Consider the following 23,033-nt stretch of genomic DNA (forward strand, 5'->3'; position numbering starts at 1 on the left):
TTGGCTTCCAAAGTTTGCAGGATTGGTCCGTTTTGAACAGAATGCCTCAAATCATGAAAGCAGAGTGCGATTTGCACGCACATTCCCACTAGGCTGAGGAAGAAATGCCACCCTTTTCACATTGGCCTGTTATAGCGCCACCAGCAGGTCGCTTTTTGCAAAACACACTTTTGGAACAAAACGCCTCAAATCATGAACGCAGCGTCCGATTGCCGCGAAATGGAACCCTTTTCACACTGACCTATCATAGCGCCACCAGGAGGCTGCCTGACCTGGCGGAGACCTGTGCTCCGAGGAGCACTTTTTCATATCCTCCTTTCCCTCCTCACTGGCATCTTTTCCTTGCTTCTCAGCTCCTCCCATCAAGGATTCATGGACAAAACCAATGCGAGGAAACCTAGGGGCATATCGTTGCTGTCGGGGAGAAACCTCTTATTTCCATATTCTAACTTTTCGTGTTTTTTCGTAAATTAACACCCTACTTAATCATACTACAGAGTCACAGAAAAGATCCGTGTCCAATAATTGGTTCAGGAAAATAAAAGATCACACTTTCCGATCTGAGATGGAACTGAGATGCAAGGAAAAGATGCGAGTTAAGGAAAGGAGGATACAACTAAGAGACATGGGTTTGGGTCAAAGTGTTACCTCTGTCTGTCTGTGTGACTGTCAGTCTATGAAGGGGGGCAATAAGCAGACAGATAATGAGATGTCGATCAACATTCAGTGATGTGGTCTGAACACGGAGCCAAGCAAGGTGAAAGGGACGAGGGCAAAGGAGGAAGAGATACAAGGAGAACATATTATATAGTATAAGTGAACCAGTCAGTTAACTGGGGGGGGGGGGGGGGGGGGAGAGAGAGAGAGAGAGAGAGAGAGAGAGAGAGAGAGAGAGAGAGAGAGAGAGAGAGAGAGAGAGAGAGAGAGGTGGTTAAGAGGAGGGATTAAGGAACAAATCAAGAGGAGATTTGAAATGTGGGAAGGAGAGACGGGTGGGAGGAGTAGAGAGAGGGAGAGAGAGAGAGTGTGTGTGTGTGTGCGTGCGCACGTGTGCGCGCGTGTGTACGTGCGTGCGTGTGTATGTGCGTGCATGGATTGTTTGGTACTGTGAGCCAATAGGACGGCAGGGAGGTGATAACATCCACATGCGGCTGCCGCACAGCCGCCAGAAGCCAGACTTCAAACATACGGACAAGACGCACAACTCAAAACACGCACACACGCATGTGTGCGCATACACACAGACAGGCAAGTGCTCACAGTTAAGGCACAGATAAACACAGGCATATATACTGTACGTGCACTGCACTGAGGCAGGGTGTACTGCCACACACGCACGCACACAAAGGCAACACACACACACACACACACACACACACAGGGGTAAAACTCTCAGCAAAGCCAGACGTCCACACAGACAGCCGAGGCACAGAAACCTTGCACACCAGCGCTCAGAGACGTATAAAAGAGGCAGGACACAGAGCAGTCCGCAGAGAAGACACAGAAGACATTTCACTGAGACTCTGACACACACACACACACACAGAGACAGACCGTTCAGCGCCCCAAAAAAACAACCCTGGACACAATGACGGATAGCAGAGCCTTCTGAAGTTCCTGCAGGAGCTGGAATCAAGGACACGAGGAAACAACAGAGCTTTGGGGGGATTAATACATTAAAAAAAAAGCCACAACAAGAGGTAAAGCTAAACGGTGTTAAAGATAACGCCAAAGATAAAGAGAGATAAGAGAGAGAGAGGAGAAGATAACAAGCTCCATACGAAGTCAAAGGATCACCAGCGGAACCAGAAGATTCCTCCGCTGAAGGACCGAGGTCTCCAGAGACCACCTTCAGATTCAGGACCCCCCCCCCCCCCCCCCCCCCTACTCCATCCCTCCCTCTCTCTCTCTCTCTCTCTCCCTCCCCGGACAAGTACCAATCATCAGCTGCTGTGCTCCCTGTGAGCTCTATGTGTTCAAGCTGAATACGTTTAGATCCAGATAGCGGACTGACCACCTATAGTCCATGGGCTATACCGAGCTGCCTCCTTCAGCAGATCCCACACCGCCACCACCACCGACCAGCAAGTCTCCAGTCAGACCAGTAGCCGACGAACCAGAGACCAGCACCATCAGCAGCGCGGCGACAAAGACCCAAGCTGTGATCGGACCAGCGGGGCGGCACGTCGATTGGCACTCCTACACGAACGGGCACCGGGAATCTGCGTCCGCTACACCGGCGGTCCATCGGCCAGAAGTGCGCCACCTGGGACTCGAACCTGTGATCACATCGTCATCATCATCATCCCCGGCTTATTCACCAGCCTGAGCTCAGCTCCGGACGGACCCGACGCAGAGAGGCGAGAGAGACGAGACAGACAGACCAGCAGCAGCATCTTCCATCTGAAAACCCAAAGAAATAAGGTGACGCTTCAATGTTTTTTTCTCGTTTTGTTTCGTGTAAAATTTGCAAGATGTAATTGATTCGTTCCTTCTACCCTTTATTACGTTTATCTAAATAGCTCATAATGCTTGAATCAATAACCAGACAATACTTATTTATTTGCTTTACGAAGACGAATACATTTAGTCTGTCACAATGTCTCATAAGTATGTACACTTTTCATTCTAATAAAATGCTAATAATAATATTAAATAATATAAGAAAATAAAGTATTTGATTTGTGACAAAGACATAGTTTGAATATATAGCCTACATTGTATGTCACTGATTTAATGCTCAATTTTATGAAAAACTAAAAAAAAAGTAAAACAAACTTGAAACCTCATTTTCATATGGATTTTATGGAACAAAAATCTGCTTTCTTAACTGAATTAACCCGACCCTGTGTGATGTAATTGAAGGTTAATTTGATTTTGGATTGTGCGAAAGCAAAGCTAAAGTTCCACGCCAAGAACCAGCATGTCTTCAGACCATGTTATTGTGAGCGTGTGTGTGTGTGTGTGTGTGTGTGTGTGTGTGTGTGTGTGTGTGTGAGAGAGAGAGAGAGAGAAAGAGTGTGTATGTGAGCAGAGAGAGGGAAAGAGAGGGAAAGTGTAAGTACTAAGTGTGTGTGTGTGTGTGAGAGAGAGAGAGACTGGGGCTGTTAATGTAGTTAATGATCCGCTTAATGATGTATTAGACTTGGTGAGCGCTCCACCTTGCACAGTTAAGCCTCATGTAGACTTTGGCGTAGGACGGCGCAGCGCGCCAAAAATAGCAGATCGACAAGCTCAGAACGCGTCGCCTTCGCGACGCGTTCTGAGCTTGTCGATCTGCTATTTTCCCGCGCGCCACACTGCCGTACAACGGAGCATAAATTAGGCATTAGGCTTGTTTGGGGAAAGGGAAAGGATTGAAAGGAACAGGAAAATCTGTAGACAGGTTGTATTTTTGTTCTATTTTCCTCCGTCTAAAGGCTTTTCCACTCTCAGTAGTCCCAGGTCAACCATTCACTTTAGATTTCTAGGAGAACATAAGGCCGTACAATACAGAGATAAACAAGGACATTAACCGTTAACAAAGAAAAAGTGCTCTGTGGAAAACAAAAAAAAAGAAACTGAAGTAACTGAAATGTATTTTGAATGTGGATGTTGTTGTGGATTTGATGGATGTTGGCACATCTCTGCTCATTCCTTTAATAGTGACGATGAGGATGAAATGTAATGATACTTCATTTGTAAGTAGGATAGAAAGTCTCTTAATTCAGGAGTAAAGACAAAACTGGTATCGTGTCAGTAGAAATAACAGACCATACCAACCAAAGGCACATTTTAGCAGTATAAGCCTTATAACCCACTTTCAACCTCATCCCACAGCGTGGAAGGCAAGACGGAGGAGAGTCTAGGACAGTTTGGTTCTCAAAGTGGGGGTCCTTCAGGGGGTTCCAGGGGGTCCGCAGCAAAAATGAGGAACAGTTTAAAAATATATATATTTCATTTTTTTTTTAAATAGCTGAACTACAAGCTTATTGTTGAAACATTTTGGAAAAAAATCTAGACAAATCAGTTATGGAGGTCCCCTGGCACAAAATCTTTTCAAATGGGGGGGTCCGCGGGGCCAAATGTGCACCAATTTGTGGGTCCCCTTGACATGAAGAGGTTTGAGAAGCACTGGTCTATTAGGACGCGTCATCGGGAGGGGAGGGATAGACATAAAACAGAATGCTTGTTTAGTTAATCATGTTTTCTTTAAGGCAGCAGTGAGTAGCCTGCTGGTACCATAGCATGGCTGTGAGGGTCAGCTCCTGGCTCAGCACATAAAACACAGTTTTCCCTCTCTCTCTGCATTATTACGGTGTCCCTCTCCCTCCGCTGTGGTATAAGGTCCCTGGGACAGCAGCACTTAACCACTTAAACCCCTGTCGCCTTAGAGAACCGGACTTGAGTTACAGCTGTGCTTTGACCACTTCCTGCCGTCTGCACCGGAATCTCTTCGCTCAAAAATAGCCGATCTACAAGCTCACAATATGCGTCATTGTGGGGTGGGGTTCAAGTGGTTAAAAGCGTTCTGCTTTAACCCATTAAGACCTGGAACGCATCTGTGTCACTTTTTTGATTTGAGCTAAAAAGCATTATTTCACACTTTGGCTATTTTTTTTAAATCGTGGAAATGTGTGCAAATCTTTGAATATATATTCTTTTAAAGAGAATATTTTTAACTCAAATCTTTGCTTCTGGGGGTCCCTGGAACAAAATATTTTGAGATGGGGGTCCGCAGCCAAATACATATAATTTTGGGGGTCCTTGACATGAAAAGGTTTGAGCACCTCTGATATAGAAACATACGTTTTTCAGAATACTGTTGGGATTTAGAAGACATTTTGTAGAATCGGCTTCGGGTAAAGCAAAGCAAAGCAAAGCAAAAGCAAAGTTTGTTGTTTACCCAGGGTGTCGGACTAAGCACGAAGCTTGTTTCCAGCCGGACCCTGCATGGAAGCCTTGCTCAAGGGCTATTCAGCGGTGATTCATGATTGATGTGATGAATTGGGGAATCGAACTAGGGACCTTCCGGTATCAAGGCCGCCCCTTAACCACTAGGCCACCGCTGTCTGATGCTGTCTACTTGTCTACTTTTGGGGATACAATTTTATTGTTTTAACTCCCCCCACTACTGTACATCAAATCTCTATGTCGTAAATAACAGATCTAACAAATTCAGTCGCTTTTGACCTCCCATGCGTCAGAGCTACTACTGTACTCCTCTTAATGGCTTAAGGAGACCTTTAGTAAGTCAAAAAACGTTTGGTGAAACGTGCTGTAAAAAAAGCTTCCAAAAGTGTGATCTGGACAGCATATCTGTCCCGACTATTTACCAGCATAGCAGAGGCGTTTCATTTTGGACTCCTCCTGGTGATGGGTTGGTGTTTATGTATCCAGAAACACTGGTCTGCTGTTTGATACAGAGGGGGGAAAATTAAACCGAAGATTAGATTGATGCTCTGTTAGTGGCAATGCTTCAACACTATCTGCTTCAAACTGCTGCCTGACAAAGGCCAGCTCGGGTCAAATGTTGCTTCATAAACCCAACAGGAGAATGCCAACAGGAGCATGTGCCTATAGAGATAATGAAAATAATGTCTTTCTGTAATTAACCGCCATCGTGAGGACTGATAAGGATGCATCTTTAAAAAAAAATATGACTGAAATGTTCACATTAACAGGACCACAAAGCATCACATTTGAAAACAGCAAGAAAGTGAATCTAATCTAAGTAAGGAACAGTTGTGTACTTGAATCAAATCAAAGCAGCACACAGGATTCTGTGTTCCACGCCTATTAGTGAATCGGGTGGAAATGTCCCCGCCTGAAGACAGATGTCACTCGTGAAACGATTGTGTCACTGAATGCTGAATGTCAATCAGAGCCGCAGAGACGCTACTGTTGCATCGTGTTGCACCTGCAAAATCTGATATCTGGGTGGCCCTGTTTTTTTTTTTTTTTTACTTTACTTTAGTTTTTCAATACTTCTACTCCACCATGTCAGAGGCAATTTCTTTACTATTTTTTTCACTCCACTACAATTATGTGAAAACTTTAACATTTAGTACAATCTTAAAGGGATAGTTCACCCCCAAAATGACTTTTTTTTCTCTATCAATTAGTCACCCCATTTCTTGAATTGAATTCATAATTGTTTTTGTTTTTGTCACATTCCTAAGCCAATCATTTGATGACCGGCAGCGGTCTCCTACCGGGACCGCTGCCTACCGGTCCGCTGGTCATCAAATTATTGGTGACAAAAACTAAAAAATATCCATGAATTCAAGTCTCCAAGGGGTGACTAATCGATAGGAAAAAAAGTATATATTTTTTGGGTGAACTATCCCTTTAAGTACATCTTCTTACCACTGGTGTTATGCAAGTGTCACCAGATCAATTTGTCGTACTTGAGGAGGAACACGACCGGGACACAGCATCCAACAGAGTGGGAATACTGTTAGGTCTCTCCAACTGGACAGCCAGGGGAGCTTGACGTGAAGCCAAGGCTTCTGATGGTAAAGTGGGATGACAATACAAGGTTGTTAAGCCACACTTAACCCATTCAACCCGGGAACGTATATCTCTGTCATTTTAGATTTCTTTGGCTATTCAGAAATAGCAGATTTACAAGCTCATAGCGCGGCACTCGGCTTGTAGATCTGCTATTTTTGGGGAAATAATCGTGAAAATGTGTGCAAATCTTTGAAAATATATATACTTTTCGAGCGAACATTTGTAACTCAAATCTTTGCTTCTGGGGGGTCATTGGAACAAAAATATTTGACAAATGTTCGCTTTAAAAAATATATATTCAAAGATTTTATATCTGCTATTTTTGAATAGCCAAGGAAATCTAAAGTGACAGAGATGCGTTCCCAGATTGAATGGGTTAATAGCTGAGACAATAGGAGCCGCGTCGATGTTTTATGCCAAAGCCATAAAGCTTACCTACCGCACCTCTCGCTTTCACAATGTCTGTGCAAGCCAGCACTCGGGGAAAACGTAATCATTCTGTTTTGATTCCAGGGAGCAGGTTTAGAAACGCTTAATAAATCAAACGTTCGGCAAAGTAAAGTTGGAGTCGTGTAAGGCAGCGGTTCTCAAAGTGGGGTCGGGGACCCCCAGGGGGTCCTTGGGGGGGGGGATACCAGGGGGTCCCCAGCAAAATGAAGTTAATATAGAGTCACAATCATTTTAACCACTTTAACCATGTTTTACACTTTGGCTATTCAAAAATAGCAGATCTACAACCCTAACCCTAGCAGATATACAAGCTCATAGCGTGTCACTTTGTGCCGCACTGTGAGCTTGTAGATCTGCTATTTTAGAAAAAACTTGAACATTTGTGCAAATCTTTGAATACATATACGTTTTAAAGCGAACATTTGCTTCTGGAGGTCCCTGGCACGAAACATTTTCTCAGATGGGGGGGTCCGCAGCCAAATACATATAATTTTGGGGGTCCTTGAAAATGAAAAAACATGAAAAAAGGTTTGAGAACGGTGTTACACAACATGACCTCCCCCCCCTTTCATGTCTCAAGACGTCGGTTTCGCGAGAGAACGGCAACACCGCAACTCTTCTTCTTCCAACCAGGATGTGATACTGTGCACAAACTCAGCGTCCAACTATTCACTGTCAAAGCCGTTTCCCGGCTTTGCAGTAAAACCAAAAAAAAAGACGCTGTTTGTTTTACATCTGTAATTGCGTACGCTCCTGGCTCACCCGTATCTCTACTGGCTCAGAGCGCTGACGTCGTAAACAGATCGCTGTGCTGTGCTTGATCCATCCTGCTTGACACCTAAATAGCAACAGAAGCAAAAGGCAGAATCATCACATGTTAAGAAGAAGGGGGTTTCTTTGCCAGGCAGCCTAATGGTAACAGAAGTTGTTTCAAGGCTATTTCAGGGCTGGATTCGTCTCAACAACCTGCTGGATGGAGGAGAGATGAATAAATATCACCGTACCCTCCTCCCACGGCTATCACCATGAAGCTTCTCAGTAACAAGCCAGTATTGTTTTTTTGTTTTTTTGGTGCTTGGCAGCTACCAGGTGTGAATGTGTAAAAAGCACTTCTGAGAGTTAAGCAGCAGTTGTACAGTAGGTGGGGAAAAAAGAACTTGGCTAACCCCCTTTGGTTAAATCGGAAGGCATTAAGAGGTTTAAATTGTTTCTTTTGTGAAGAAGAAATCGAAAACGTGCTTCTCCTACAGTGAGCTGGCAAAGACCGGAGGGAGAAACAGATAAGGATTAATGCTCTCACCTCCTAACCCCTTATCGCTTTCTTTTAGTCAAAAATTATATATTAAGCCGTTAGTGCTTACATTGCACCTCATCAGGAAAGACACATGTATGCATACAAATGTACATACAGTACACATACAAACTTGCATGTTATACGGGATACATCTCTCGCTCTCTCACACACACACACACACACACACACACACACCTCTGCCTCCTACCCACTTAAAGATTTATGGTGTGTGTTGTGTAACCGTCAAACTGTGAGAGATCCAGGCAGAGTGTGTTTGTGAGTGAGAATATGAATGTTGCCTTGTGTCTTTACATGCACTAATGTGAAGTTCTTGGGTTTGTGTGTGTGTGTGTGTGTGTGTGTGTGTGTGTGTGTGTGTGTGTGTGTGTGTGTGTGTGTGTGTGGTGTCTACCTGGGGGCTTTGAAAGGAGACAGAGGTTTAACTTCAGAAGATCCACCAGATCCCCCCTCTGAGCCAATCATGTCCAACACTGATCCTTATTGGCTGCATGCCCAGAGAGCGAGAGAGAGGATATAAGAGGAGGAGAGCTACCCAGCAAACTCATGAGTGTTACTTTAACTCCGGACAGTATTGTTACAGTGTATATAGTCTACCTCTTCCATCCAGTGTTAGTTCGGTCTGTAGCAGGCGCCTCCATGGCACTATGGGGGATCAAAGAGGCCTTTGGGTCTTTGGGCTCCAATCCTCTCTTGACAACAACATCCCCTGGACTGTATGATCCCTGTGGATCTTCAGCATCCGCAGAGGCTCCATGCAAACATGTCCATGGTGCTTCTAGATACCTCACAAGTTAGGAATTGTTACCAGATCCCAGATTGGGCATAAGGGCGTGTGAAGGCAAAAATCTATATCACAATGATGAAAAACGTTTTCATCTTCACTGAAAATAGCAGATCGACAAGCTCACAATACGTTACGATGCTCTGCGTTGTGTGCTTGTAGATCAGCTCTTTTCGGTAAACTATAACACAGGTTACCACTGTAAGTGTTTAATAAGAACACTCAATTTAGTAAATTAAAAAGAAATGTATTCGTTTTTTCGTGTCGATCAAATTCAAACTAAAAAAAAGGAAAGAAAAAAAAAACCCTGCTTCTTGATTATTCGATTCATCTATAAAGCAAGATTAAGTCTGTTATTAGCTCCTAAATATATTTTTGGTTAATTGTCCATCCCTTGTGTGAAAGATGGGGGGACAGTAAAGAAGAAGAGATAGGAGGAAATAGAAGTTTTCTGTTAACATTTCATGGTAAACTAGAGAGGTGTGGTGTTTCACAGATACATTTTTCCAGTACTGTATGACTGGCCAGGATTTGTACACACGTTTTTTTATGAAGCACCAAGCTCTGTCCTGCAAGCACCGGGCATGAAGATAGGCATTTCATAGCCTGGCATTAGCCAGACTGATCACGTGGGATCACTCCACGCCAACTTGTGAGTGATCAGTCTGGCAATGCCAGGCTAGGTATTTCACCCTAATGGGATACCATTAACTTGTACTCAGACCTATAGGCACGTTTAAAACCACTAGCACTGTATATAGTAGTGGTTAACCACATGAACCCCTAGCGTCCCTATTCTGAGCATGTCATGAGGGGCAAACATTCACCGAAAATAGCTGAGCTTCTGTCATCTTGTAGATCGGCTTATTTTTCGGCAAAGAGATTTGGCGTAGAGGAACAGGAGGGGACAGGAAAGGACCCTGGTCAATGAAACACATGCACAAGGGTTTAAGTGGTTAAAACAAGCACTCATTCACTGCTGGCAGGGCCCAGCAATACTTGGAAAAACCTGCAATCTGTTTTGGTTCTGCATCCCCCTAGCTTAAGAACCCCATGCTGTGAGGAGTTTGTATATAAGCGCACCCCCGAGTTGAGTGAGTGAGATTTATGTAAGGGCTCAGAAGCACGAACTTCTACCCTCGATGGCCTTCAAACCTCTGTGTCCGGCTCTCCTATCTGTCATCTATAGCAAAAAGGCCAGCGCAAAGATCTCCCACAGCTTGACAGAGTTACACACCCACACATCAATCTGCTACTGGGTGGGAGGCCGAGTTTCTCTCTCTCTCTCCTGCTCATGTTATTCTTCCACTGTGATTGTGAATAGTTGAACTGAATCCTGTTCAAATTGGTCTAACCTTGCCATGCAACTGCCAAGGAGGCGCGCGCGCGTGTGTGTGTGTGTGTAGACGGGGTGTTATTTAATTGTTTATCTTTCCAGGCAACTGGGTTTACCCAGGGAGATAAGGCTGGACTTCCAGCCCAACAGGAGGCACCTTGGCTGGGGCAGGCTAAAAGCAGACGGGCCCCCCTGGTGGGTAGGGTACCACCCCAGGGTGACTGTGGGGAGGGAAGGGCAATTTAGGACAGTCGCATTGGGGCAGAAAACCTTGTTTCTCCATAGTTCAACTTTTCATGTACAGTGTAGGGCGTTGAATGAACGCCCTACACTCCTTTCATACGAGGTGTCACGCAAAAGTAGCGGAAAATTAAAGTGTTAAAGTTAAAGTGTAAGAGGTTAAGTCTGCCAGAGGGTTTTATCAATATTTTACCACTGAAAACATTTAACAGCATTTTTGACATACGTTTCCACCAGACAACCGCGGAATATTGTGTGTGTGCGTGTGTCTACGTGCGTGTTCATGTTTGCTTCTTTGAGTGTGTACAAGACCATAGTGTGTATCGTTGCCGTTGGCATTTCCATATTTCAAGTTTTTTATTTTTTTTCGTAAATGAATGCCCTAATTCATCATCATACAAGAGTGTTGCACAAAAGTAGTGAAAATAGCTGATCTACGAGCTGGTAGATTAGCTATTTTCACTATACATGTTTTTTTAATGAATCTTAATAAAAAAAGGACCACTTTTCCACCCCAACAGTGACGATATCATATAGACATGAATCAGGACTCCAAATCACTTTTGGTTCTCATCCAATCAAACGTCCCCCAGCTCAGGGGTGAAAGGGTCAACAAGCTACACTTGCAGTGTGAGCCAATCAGCAGCCAGGGTCAGAGGTCAAAGGTTGAGGTCAGCAGGGGTCTCACGGAGAAGTTGAGCTTTATTTAGCTGCAAGTCTCAGAGATACCGGGGGAGGACGCGCGTGCGCGCGCGCGCACACACGCACGCACGCACGCACGCACGCACGCACGCACGCACGCACGCACGCACGCACGCACGCACGCACGCACGCACGTAGAAGTCCTGTATTTAAACTTTACTTGAATAAAAGTACAAAAGTATCAAATATACTATACGGTCACAGAGTAGAGGAACTGAAATTGTTCAAAAACTTTCAAACTGTTTCCAAAAATACCAAATGGACCCTTATGTGTCTGTAACTCAAAGAGTGTACAATTGGAACCAAATGGACCACAGCAACAGGTCCATTTGTACACTCCTGAGTTAAATTAACACTGATGATTCTACAATGTAGATTGAGGGGAGTCCCCAGAGATCAAAATGGTATCAAATTCGAGGTCCGTGGTCTAATCTCTAATGCATATCAAATGCTGGGGGGTCCTTGAAATTAAAACAGTCTTAACCTATGTTGCTACATCAGTGGTTCTCAAACTTTTTCATGTCAAGGACCTCCAAAATGATAAGTATTTGGCTGCAGACACCCATCTCAAAATATTTTGTTCTAGGGACCCCCAGAAGCAAAGATTTAAGTTACAAATGTTCACTTTAAAAATATATATATATTCAAAGATTTGCAAAAATGTTCAAGATTTTTCAAAAATAGCCTAAGAAATCTAAAAATGACACAGATGCGTTCCCGGTCTTAATGGGTTCAAATCACTGCTATTGTCGTAAAACAATCATCTCTTACGGGGGTCCCATATCTTTTCAATATGTGTCAATTTGGGGGTCCTTTGGACGTTCGAGAACCACTGAAGCACCGTATATACTTTATGAGTAAATGAGTAAATGTACTTAGGAGTTTCTACAGTAGATAGAAGACAATGGTCCTATCTATCTACTGTATGAGTTACTGTGTGAAACCTGTCACTGATGGCCGGGCCAAGATAGGACAAACGTCAACGGGAATCTACCATTTGATCTGGTGATGAAAGTGACTTTTCAAAAGCTTTAAGAACTACAGCCAGACTAATATTCATCTCTGTCTCTCTCACACATCTGCTCTAAAGATGTCCAACATGACTGGGAGACACGGAGGGAGAGAGAGAGAGAGAAAGAGAGAGAGAGAGAATTGTGACTCACGTAACAGAAGGGAAGGGGATTTTGAACATAATAGGCACAGTTTATTTCCATTTTTGACATGAACCGCCGATATCCTCCCTCAACGCTTGGCGTGATGAAACGCAGAGTTGAATTTGAATTAAGATGGAGAAAGAGACACTGTGTGTGTGTGTGTGTGTGTGTGTGTGTGTGTGTGTGTGTGTGTGTGTGTGTGTGTGTGTGTGTGTGTGTGTGTGTGTGTGAGAGAGAGAGAGAGAGATCATTCCTAGAGCTGCATGGGTCCTGTCAGTCTGACTGTGGGACAGGAGGACAAATTAGAGCTAATCTGTGTCTTCCTGTCCTGTTCTAAACTATGTGGGAGAGGAGAGAGGGATCACAGGAGGGGTGGAGGGAGGGATGGAGGGAGGAAGAGGAGCACTGGTGGAGGAAGAAGTACTCACATTTCGTTGCTGTCGGGCAGAACAGTTTGTGTTTTTTGTTTTAAATGAATGTCTTAGTTGATCACACTACAGCGTCACAACAAAAGTATCACAAAACAACAAAAGCTATTTTTGACTTTGAATCCTGTAAAGTTAGAGTTTTGGACATGTGAGGTTTCCACCCGACAGAGACGATTTGTTACTCGAGTGAAAGTATCAGTACCATAATGTACAGGTACAAGTCCGGTGTTCAATATTTACTTGAATAAAAGTGCAAAAGTATTATTATAGTAAAAGTCATCATTATGCAGAATATGCAGTCCCATTTCACAAGTTTCCAATTGTATTTAAGCCTTTGAAAATAGCAGCTCAGCTATTTTCAAATAGCCAAACTATATGTAAGGCTGAAGTGGTTAATTTGTTTGTAATAATAATCACAATCTACAAAGTATTAAGTAACTACAGGTGTCAAATAATGGCAGTGAAGTACAATATTTGCCTCTGAGATGTAGTGGATTAGAAGTATAAAGTATTGAAAAATGGAAATACTCCCGTAAAGTAAAAGGGGGAGGGGGACGGGTGAAGAACGGAGAGAGAGAGAAAGAAGAAGAGGAGAGAGGCTAGAGACAACATTAATGGACATGGATGAGGGGATGAAGAAGAGGGAGGGGGAGAGAAACAGAGAGAGGGAGGGGATCAGTGACAGAAACAGAGAGAGAGAGAGAGAGAGAGAGAGAAAGAGAGTTGGTGTAGACAGACATGTACCTTTATTGATCCCGCAGAGGAAATTTAGGCGCCAGAGACAGTACAGCAGTAAAAGTTACAGACACGGGGCAAAGTAGCACAATAGGTACAGAAGAATGACATCACAATAAAGACATCCTCAAACAGATATGAATAAAGTACAGTATAGAGCAGAGGTCTTCAACAGGGGGTCCGGGGACCCCTAGGGGGTACTCAGAGTTACTACAGGGGGGCCGCCAAATCTTTGTGTTATAAGACATTTTTTTTTTACATTAACCACTTGAACCCTAGCATCCCTATTCTTTTTTTAAAAGATATTTTGGGGTCTTTTTCTGCCTTTATTGATTGGAACAGCAGACTGACAGGAAATGGGGAGAGAGATGGGGGGGTGACACACAGCAAAGGTCGTCGGGATCGGAGGTCTAACCCGCGACACGCTGTCACACTAGGATTACCAGCCTAGGTGCCCAGACGGTTACGCCAACAGCCCGGGGCTAGCATCCCTATTCTGAGGATAACTTTATAACCAAAAATAACAGATCTACAAGCAAGGCGTTGTGAGCTTGTAGATCGGCTATTTTCGGCAAATACGTTTGGTGTAGAGGGAAAAAAGCAAACTAAAAACAGAGTGAAAGGTCAAGTTTACTAAGTATTGACGGATTAAGAGGTTAAATGTCTTAAAATACACATTAACATGAATCGAAAACACACTGATGACAGTGCTGTCAAACAAGTCTATGAAGAAACCGCACCAATGCAAATAGTCCTAACTCCTTGCAACAAAACAGTTTTAAGGTCAACCGCACCAATGCAACTCCTTGCAGCTGCCATTAAAGGAGGACTTCACCCAAAAAATGACTTATTTTATATCAATTGCACACCCCATGAAGCCTTGAATCCATGGATTTATTTTTGTTTTTGTTGCATTCCTAAGCTAATAATTTGATTCCCGTCTCCTACCGACTAATGTATCCGGTAGGAGACACAAAGTAGATTCTTTGTGTCTCCTACCGGAAATACACATGGTCATCAAATTGTTGGCTTAGGAATGCGACAAAATCAGCTGCTTTTGCAGGTTTTTTTTTATTTGAATTCTGAAAATTTAACAGTTTTGGACATATCATCGCGCCGTGTGGTGAGCTTGTAGATTGGGGCTATTTTCACTGTTTTTGTACGCCACCAATGAAGTATAAATACAGGGTTAAGTGGTTAATCAGACAAATCGATTTAGTCGATCGATGAATTGATATATATAAGGAATTAAAAACAGATAAAAAAACCTGCATCTTGATTATTCAATTAACCTACGCTAGCAAGATTAAGTCGGTTATTGATTCTATATATCGGTTTCAATATATTTTAGGTAATTGCCCGGCCCCAGAGAGAGAGAGAGAGAGAGAGAGAGAGAGAGAGAGAGAGAGAGAGAGAGAGAGAGAGAGAGAGAGAGAGAGAGAGAGAGAGACACACACACACAGTGAGAGAGAATTCATATGAGCACCCTGCTGTCGAAGTTGCCACCCTCTGCAAGCCAGTAGGTTGGTAGCAGAGGAGGGATGGAGAGAGAGAGAGAGAGAGAGGAGATGACTAAAGAATAGGCCTTTTGAAGGACGGGGGAAAGGAGGCGAAGGAGTGAACGTAGCGAAGGAAAGAAAGGAGGAATGAAGGACAAGAAGGCAGAGAGCCCGATCACAGACAGTAAGGGAGGAGGGTTGAAATAAAGGTGAAGAATGTATTGGGGAGAGGGGGGGGGTGTGTAATTACACAGAGTAATTCCCCAAGACCACATTTGTGTACCGATCATCATATACATGTCACAGTTTTTCTTACACTTTCAGTGTTAAATTAACACCCCAGACTTTGCAGTGTATACATTGATTTTAAACATTTTTTTGTCCAAAAAATGTGAGCGAGTTTGTTGCTTAGACGGACGCGGGGGCCTCAGTCCAAAAAAACAAAAACTTTGACACGAGATACAGGCTAGGAAGCCTTTAGATAATAATCATTACGGTTTAACCGGATCACGGCCATAACACCCACGACTCAACCCCAAAAAAATGACACCGTCAGCCGCACTCATAAGTCTCCCCCTATATTAATAGGCTCAAATACATTCGCTTTAATCAATACACCCCCTGTTTATCCAAGCTTATTCTCCCAGTCAGCCAAAACAGCAAACACAAGTAATGGCTCAATTAAGACCAATTAAAGTGTCCCTCAGCCGACAAATTAATTTCCCCTTTTCCCGCCGAGAAAACAAACAGAGCGGGCTGGAGGGGAACGAATGGGTGAGAGTGTTTTAAGGTCCTTTTTTTTTTTTTCGTGCAACGTCTTGGCTCGGAGCAGCTCTTTGAGAGCACTTCAAGCATCTGTCACCGGTAATGCGTAATTTATGCCCCTACCGTACGGCGAAGTATAAATCAGGCTGGGCTCATGCTCTTTGAAAAACAGCCCAGGAGAGGTTGTTGGGATAAGACGGAGTGGGCTCTAGAACAAGGGAAGCTTTACAATCTCAAGATGACGATGATGACACCGGTTGGAAGAAAGTAGTGCTCAGGGTTTTTTTTTCTCGAACTTGCGTATAAGCAAGCAATAGGCTCTATGCACAGCAGCCATATTGGAAAGAAATTGGGCCTCTTCTTACTTCCTTCACAGGTGTTACCAATGATACTAATGAAGGCTCTGTTCCATTCTGGTCAGGGTGCTGATATTGTGCATGTTGGCTCACTAGAAACACTCCATTTTGGTTCCCAAATGGCCCCTTATGGTGGGTGTGTAACTCTGAGAGTGTACAAATGGAACCAAATGGACCCGTAAGGGTCCATTTGGTTCCATTTGTACACTCTCAGAGTTATGGGGGTCCTTGAAAATAAGACAACCACTATGCCACACTAAATGGAACAGAGCCTTAATTAGTATCATTGGTAACACCTGTGAAGGAAGTACAGTAAGGAAGGGGCCCAATTAATTCCCAATATGGCTGCTGTGCATAGAGCCTATTGCACAATGGAGGAATACTGTTGTTTACAAGTAGAGGTGTTGTATTCGACATGTCTCACTTGAGTAAAAGTACAAAAATGATTGCACAAAAGTAGTAAATTAGGCAGACAGTTCTCAATTTGGTCAAAATCTTTTCGAAAGTCTTTCAGGTCGCAGCACGTCGTGAGCTTGTAGATTTGCCATTTTCAAATAGCCATAGTATAAAATAGGGCTCAATTAGTAATTGGTTATATGTTTTGTAACAATATTAATCTGCAAAGTAAAATGTATATATATATATATCCACCTGTTTCCGCTGGAATTTACTGGGGCACAGGTCCTATGCACAGGCCTGGTGTATAGCCTACAACAGGAACTGATGCCCACGCTCCGCTGGAAACTTGTGGATAGATTTTATTACTAATGTTTTCAAGTAAAAAGCACCATATTTTGCCTCTGAGATGTAGTAGGTGTAAAATAGAAATACGCAAGTACAGTACAAACACACAGAAATTGTACTTACGTACAATACTTGAGTAAAGGCACTTAGTTACTATAACGTCTCTGTCGGGAAACCTCGTATGTCCAAAATGTACTTTTCAGGATTCGAACTCAAAAACGGCGAAAGTAGCAGATCTACAAGCTCAAAACGCGCCGCTTCGCGCCGCGTTTCGAGCTTGCGGATCTGCTACTTTTGATGCTTTTGTGTGACCCTGCAGAATGATCAAGTGGGGCGTTAATTTACGAAAAAACACAAAAAGTTACAATATGGAGATAAGAGGTTTCTGCCCGACAGACAGCCTGTGCTCTTTGCAAACAGCCCAGCATAAGATGGAGTGAGCTCTAGAACGAACAAGGAGAGCTTTACAATCTGAAGATAGATGATGATGATGGTGGTGCTGGCAGTGGCTGGAAGAAGTACTCACCAGTTTGGACTCGAGTAAAAGTAGCAATACCACAGCGTAAAAAATACTATTGCATAACAAATATGGAGTAAAATGGGAGTAAAAAAATAAAGTACAGTGCTTGAGTGAATGTACTTTAGTTACTTTAGTTTACACCACCTGGGTGCTGGTTGTGGGGAGTGCCAGTCGTGGCAGATGTATTGTAGCAAGTAAGTGTCCTTCTTCCTTGTAAGAATCATTTGTGAACGTCATTGTCGGGTAAAAACCTTGTATGTCCAAAACCGTTCCTTTTTTATTAACCCATTAAGGCCTGAGGTTCCGATTCTACAAAATGTCTTCTAAAGAGTTTTATGAAAAAACGTACGTTGCTATGTCAGTGGTTCTCAAACTTTTTCATGTCAAGGACCCCAAAATGTATATGAATTTGCCCGCCGGCCCCTATCTCAAAATATTTTGTCCCAGGGACCCCCAGAAGCAAAGATTTCAGTTAAAAATGTTTGCTTTAAAACAACTTATATTCCAAGATTTGCACACATTTTCACAATTTCTCAAAAATAGCAGATCTACAAGCTCGTAGCGCGGCATGCCGATTGTATATCTGCTATTTTTGAATAGCCAAAGTGTAAAATAATGCTTTTTAGCTCAAATCTAAAAATGACACAGATATGCGTTCCAGGTCTTAAATGGTTAAAAAAACGAAAATTTTAAAATAGTGAAAAGTTAAAATTCTACAAGCTCACAACGCGTCACGTGGGATTTTCACTAACTTTTGTGCGACGCTCTTGTATGACGAAGAGGAAAAAAAAAGAAAAACTAAAAACATCAAAAGTTGAAATATGGATATACATGGTTTCTGCCCGACAGTAACGATAAATCGTACAGACACTGCAGCCAGGAGCCATTTAAGTCCAGACGGTCTGGTGATGATTGAACATAAATACTGCACGACGGGCGAGAGAAATGGACATGGGCAGCATGAAGAGAGGTGGTTATGCACACAAACACACACCGGCGTTTATTCACTCACAGGGCATGGAAATGGACCTGTGATGATGATGAACGAGCACAAACAATACAGACAGTTATGAAGATGAAATATGAAACGGTGAAAGTAAAGACCGGGATCATTTTCTTTCTTCACGTTGACTTGGATGATATAAAAAGGGGGGGAAAAAGCAAGGAGGAGAATTCATTCATCCTTGGAAAATTGGAACAGGGGAAAGTTAATGCCTTGGCAGCAGTGGTGTAAAGTAACTAAGTACATTTACTCAAGTACTGTACTTAGGTACACTTTTGAGGATTTTTTTCACTTTACTGGAGTATTTCCAATTTTCAGTACTTTTACTTCTACTCCACTACTGTACATCTCAGAGGCAAATATTGTACTTTTACGCCACTACAATTACTTGAAAACTTTAGTTACTTTGCAATTATCACTTATTATATTATAAAACATACATTAGCCACTTCAGCCCTATTTTATACATAGGCTATTTGAAAATAGTCGATCTACAAGCTCACAACGCGCCACAACGCGTCGCATCGCCATATTTCAACTTTTTTATATTAATGCTATAAATGAATGCTCTACTTCACCATACAAGTGTTGCACAAAAGTAGTGAAAATAGACGCCTTTTTTAGCAGCTCACAGCGCGCCACAACATAACTATTTGAGTGATGGGCTATTTTCACTGAATGTTCGACCCCAGAATAGTGACGCTAGGGGTTCAAGTGGTTAAAGAGCATACACGGTCAGCCATGGTTAACCATGGATAATGATAGCTAATAAAATAAAAGCTGTTACATACATAAGTGTACATTTATACATGACAGCATTCTGTGAATGATCACAAGAAACATTTAGATGACGACATAACCCTCCTTTCTCTCAGCTTCTGCCTGTAAGAACTGTGGGAATCTTGAGTATGAAGGCACATTTATTCTATAAAGCTTAAATTAGCCGTAAGCTTCTTAGAATTGCCGTGTGACCCCTCTGTACATCTGCACTGGCACATTTACTAATGTCTACGGGTGTGTGTGTGTGTGTGTGTGTGCGCGCGCACAAATATTGCATACATGCATGTGTATTAGAAGGTAAAGTAGCTATACAGTAGACCTTTTTAATCCCTCTTGCTCTAATGCCATGTGGAGGTCTAAAGGCCAAGTAAGATTTATTATACAGCATTGCTCTCAGTAATGCACTCCTTGTAATTCTGATGCAAATAGTACTTACTTAGAGAATATAGTCATTGTATTCTAAACACATTACAAAATCACAAAAAAAACTCACTTTTAACGTGTAATTAAGTTAATATGGATGACGCGACATTCAGAATGTTGCTCTTTTTTCAAAATACACATTTACAAAAACGTTTATGTATTATGTTATCAACTTAAGGTAAATAAGAACTCCTAAAAGGTCCCAGCTGATATAATACATGTATGATGTCGGCGTCCAAATACATATGAATATTTGGCAATTCTATATAACTCATGAAAATTGTGCGTTTTAATTTTACTCTTTGAATACGCCAATCTATGAATAAAAAGGTTGCACGATGTGTCACTTGTGGCTGAAAGGTATAACTATAAGATCACAAACTAACAGCTTATAGCGAGCTCAAGTTTGACCCAAAAGGTCCGCATGTGGCCAGATTGGTGGCTTTATATGCAGTGCAACTATAAGATCGCATAACAACCAGCTTACACAGAGCTCAAGGTTCCGTTTGGTGACCCATGCAGCCCGAACGGTTGACGAGTGAGAGTTTGGTCCAACCATAACATGATGGCATTCCTATAACATAATTGGTTGAACTTGAACATTGCACTCTGTCACCACCACTGACCTGCCAACATAAAGACCTGCAAGTTCAGCCTGTTGAACCACAGCCAGTGTTGCCAGATTCTGTGAGAGAAACAAGCAACCAGGTCTAGGAAAACCAGCCCAAAAGAAGCGACTATGGGCCACACGAGCACTTTAACATATACATCAGCTATTTGAAAATAGCAGATCTACAAGCTCACAACGCGCCACGATACGACGCGTTGTGAGCTTGTAGATCGGCTATGTTCAAATAAAATCTTGCGGGGAAATTATAATAAGCAGATCTGGCAACCTTGACCACGGCACACCTCTCATCATCAAGCATGGCTCGCGTTAACAACGCAAGCCACCCAAACTCTATTAAGTGTATGGCTCTGGTGAGAGCTGGCCGTTTCTTACCAGACCCTTGTACCACTCGGCTTCTTGTTTATATTACTGCAGAGAGAGCGATGAGTGGAATTGTGGTAACACACACACACACACACACACACACACACACACACAAGAGGACAGAGAGAGAATGAGAGAGAGAGATGAAAGACAGTAGTCAAAACAAATACAGCATAGCCCTGGGCAACAGCTATGTCCGAATAATTCCAGATTTTCAAAACCGCTTCATGTGTGAACGACTAGCCTCACCATGTTTTTGCTTCTTCTCGTTTTCTCTCCCCTCCTCCCCCAGGATGTATTGGAAGGTCTTGCTGTCAGTCCTGGCGGCCGGCTTCCTGTTCGCCGTCGGGGTCGAGTCGCGCAAGGCCCGCCCCCAGGGCTCCATCCCCTCCCCGTACAAGGGCGGCAACGGCAACACCTCCGACCGGCGCGCGCGCAACAAACAGGAGGTGCTGGCCTCCAGCCAGGAGGCGCTGGTGGTGACGGAGAGGAAGTACCTGAAGAGCGACTGGTGCAAGACGCAGCCGCTGCGGCAGACTGTGAGCGAGGAGGGCTGCGTGAGCCGCACCGTCATCAACCGCTTCTGCTACGGCCAGTGCAACTCCTTCTACATCCCCCGGCACATGAAGAAAGAGCAGGAGTCCTTCCAGTCGTGCGCCTTCTGCCGGCCGCAGAAGTTCACCACGCTGACCGTGGAGCTGGACTGCCCCGACCTGCAGCCGCCCTTCAGACACCGCAAGATCCAGCGGGTCAAGCAGTGCCGGTGCATATCGGTCAGCGTGGCGGACTCCGGGAAGCAGTGATGGATCGCCAAGCACCGTGGCTAAGGAATTCCTGGAGCCTCCTAATAAGATATATATTGTTAATATATACAATCCGATGGGCACTTTCATTTAAAGTGCCTTGCAAGTAACTTGAGTGCATACAGTACATACCCAGTGGGGAATAAGCCCTGATTGTCATAGTGACATGCTATACTCCATGAGCTACTGTACTCAACACTGGGCATCTAAAGCTCAAAGATGAACAACCTTAAGAAAACCATATTAATGTAGACTTTTTTTTTTTTGGCCTCCGAAATGATTTTTTTTTTACACTCGCGGTAGCCCATCACCAAATTCTACTGGTCGGAGAGGCTGATAACCCACAATGGCCCAGAAAAAAAAAGAGTCTTCATCTTGTTTTCAATCGCAGCATTTTGTATCCCCAAAAGTCATCATACCAAATACTTACGAGGAGGGACTGAAAATGTCTGCTGCAAAATAGCGGCAGATGAGAGCGGGTGACATCTAATGAATCAAGGATTGTGGGGCCCACGGGTTAAATGTGACACTGGGAACCAAAGATTACACTTACATCATCATCATCATCACTTCATCGGACTGCAGTCCTCTAGCTTTGCAATGACCTAGGACGCTTTTCAGAACTTTGTACAGCATTATCATAACGGTGTTTACTTGGAGTGTGAACTGATCATTTTTTTTCTTTCTAGAAATATGACAGAGCATCTTGCATAAGGTTAATCTGAGGACCAAACTGTACGTGTATGACATGTCCTGTACTTTTCTGCTACATTATTTACTGAATTAGTTAAACTACAGGAGATTGTTAAAAAGTGAGGAGATGCTGAGAAGCAACAAAGCCGCCCACAAGTCGGATAAAAACACATCACATGACATACAAACTGCAGCCAGACAGCTGACCAACAGTTTATGATACATGGTCAATTTTACGAGGCAACGCCAACCTGTGTAGATAAAGACTAGCAAACGGGTTGCAACGAAAGATATGGTGGTGGAAATGACCAATTGCGTGGGTTTTAAGATGAACCCATAACGGGTTATTGCAACAGAAATCAATTAATCAATATGATATAAACAAGTGTCGCACTCCCTCACACATCTTTCCTATTCATCTCAGTGAGGGTTTGCTTGGAGGTCTACCCTCTATCAGTATGGAACTATGGATGGCTACATTTCCTCCTCAGTAATGGAGACCTACACCAGTGGTTCTCAAAGTGTGTGTGTGTGTGTGTGTGTGGGGGGTTAGGGGGGGGGGGGGGCAGGGGTCCATGAGGGTGTTTACGGGGGTCCCCAGCTACATTTATTGACTGTTAGAAAGAAACCAAATGGAAACGAAAACGAGAAAACGAGATGATACATCTCAAGGGGTTTATCCTTTCAATAAAAGGTACTATACTGTATATCAATGAACCCTTACAGGTCTGTAACTCTGAGTGTACAAATGGAACCAAATGGACCCGTGGCCCTAATGCATACCAAACTGGGGGGTCCTTGAAATGAAACAGTTTGA

At 43.4% G+C, this 23,033-nt stretch overlaps 1 protein-coding gene across 1 annotated transcript; it reads left to right on the plus strand.

The window, feature by feature from the left end:
* The first annotated feature begins 1,235 nt into the window (after positions 1-1,235).
* LOC311060565 (gremlin-2-like) lies at positions 1,236-22,748 on the plus strand. The gene is made up of 2 exons (XM_084078797.1): positions 1,236-2,424; positions 21,013-22,748. The coding sequence occupies exon 2, from the start codon at positions 21,014-21,016 to the stop codon at positions 21,521-21,523; it is 510 nt and encodes a 169-aa protein (XP_083934923.1). The 5' UTR covers positions 1,236-2,424; position 21,013; the 3' UTR covers positions 21,524-22,748.
* The last annotated feature ends 285 nt before the right edge of the window (positions 22,749-23,033 follow it).

This window comes from Gymnoscopelus microlampas (assembly GCF_963454915.1).
Source record: "Gymnoscopelus microlampas genome assembly, chromosome: 14".
Classification (NCBI taxonomy): Eukaryota; Metazoa; Chordata; class Actinopteri; order Myctophiformes; family Myctophidae; genus Gymnoscopelus; species Gymnoscopelus microlampas.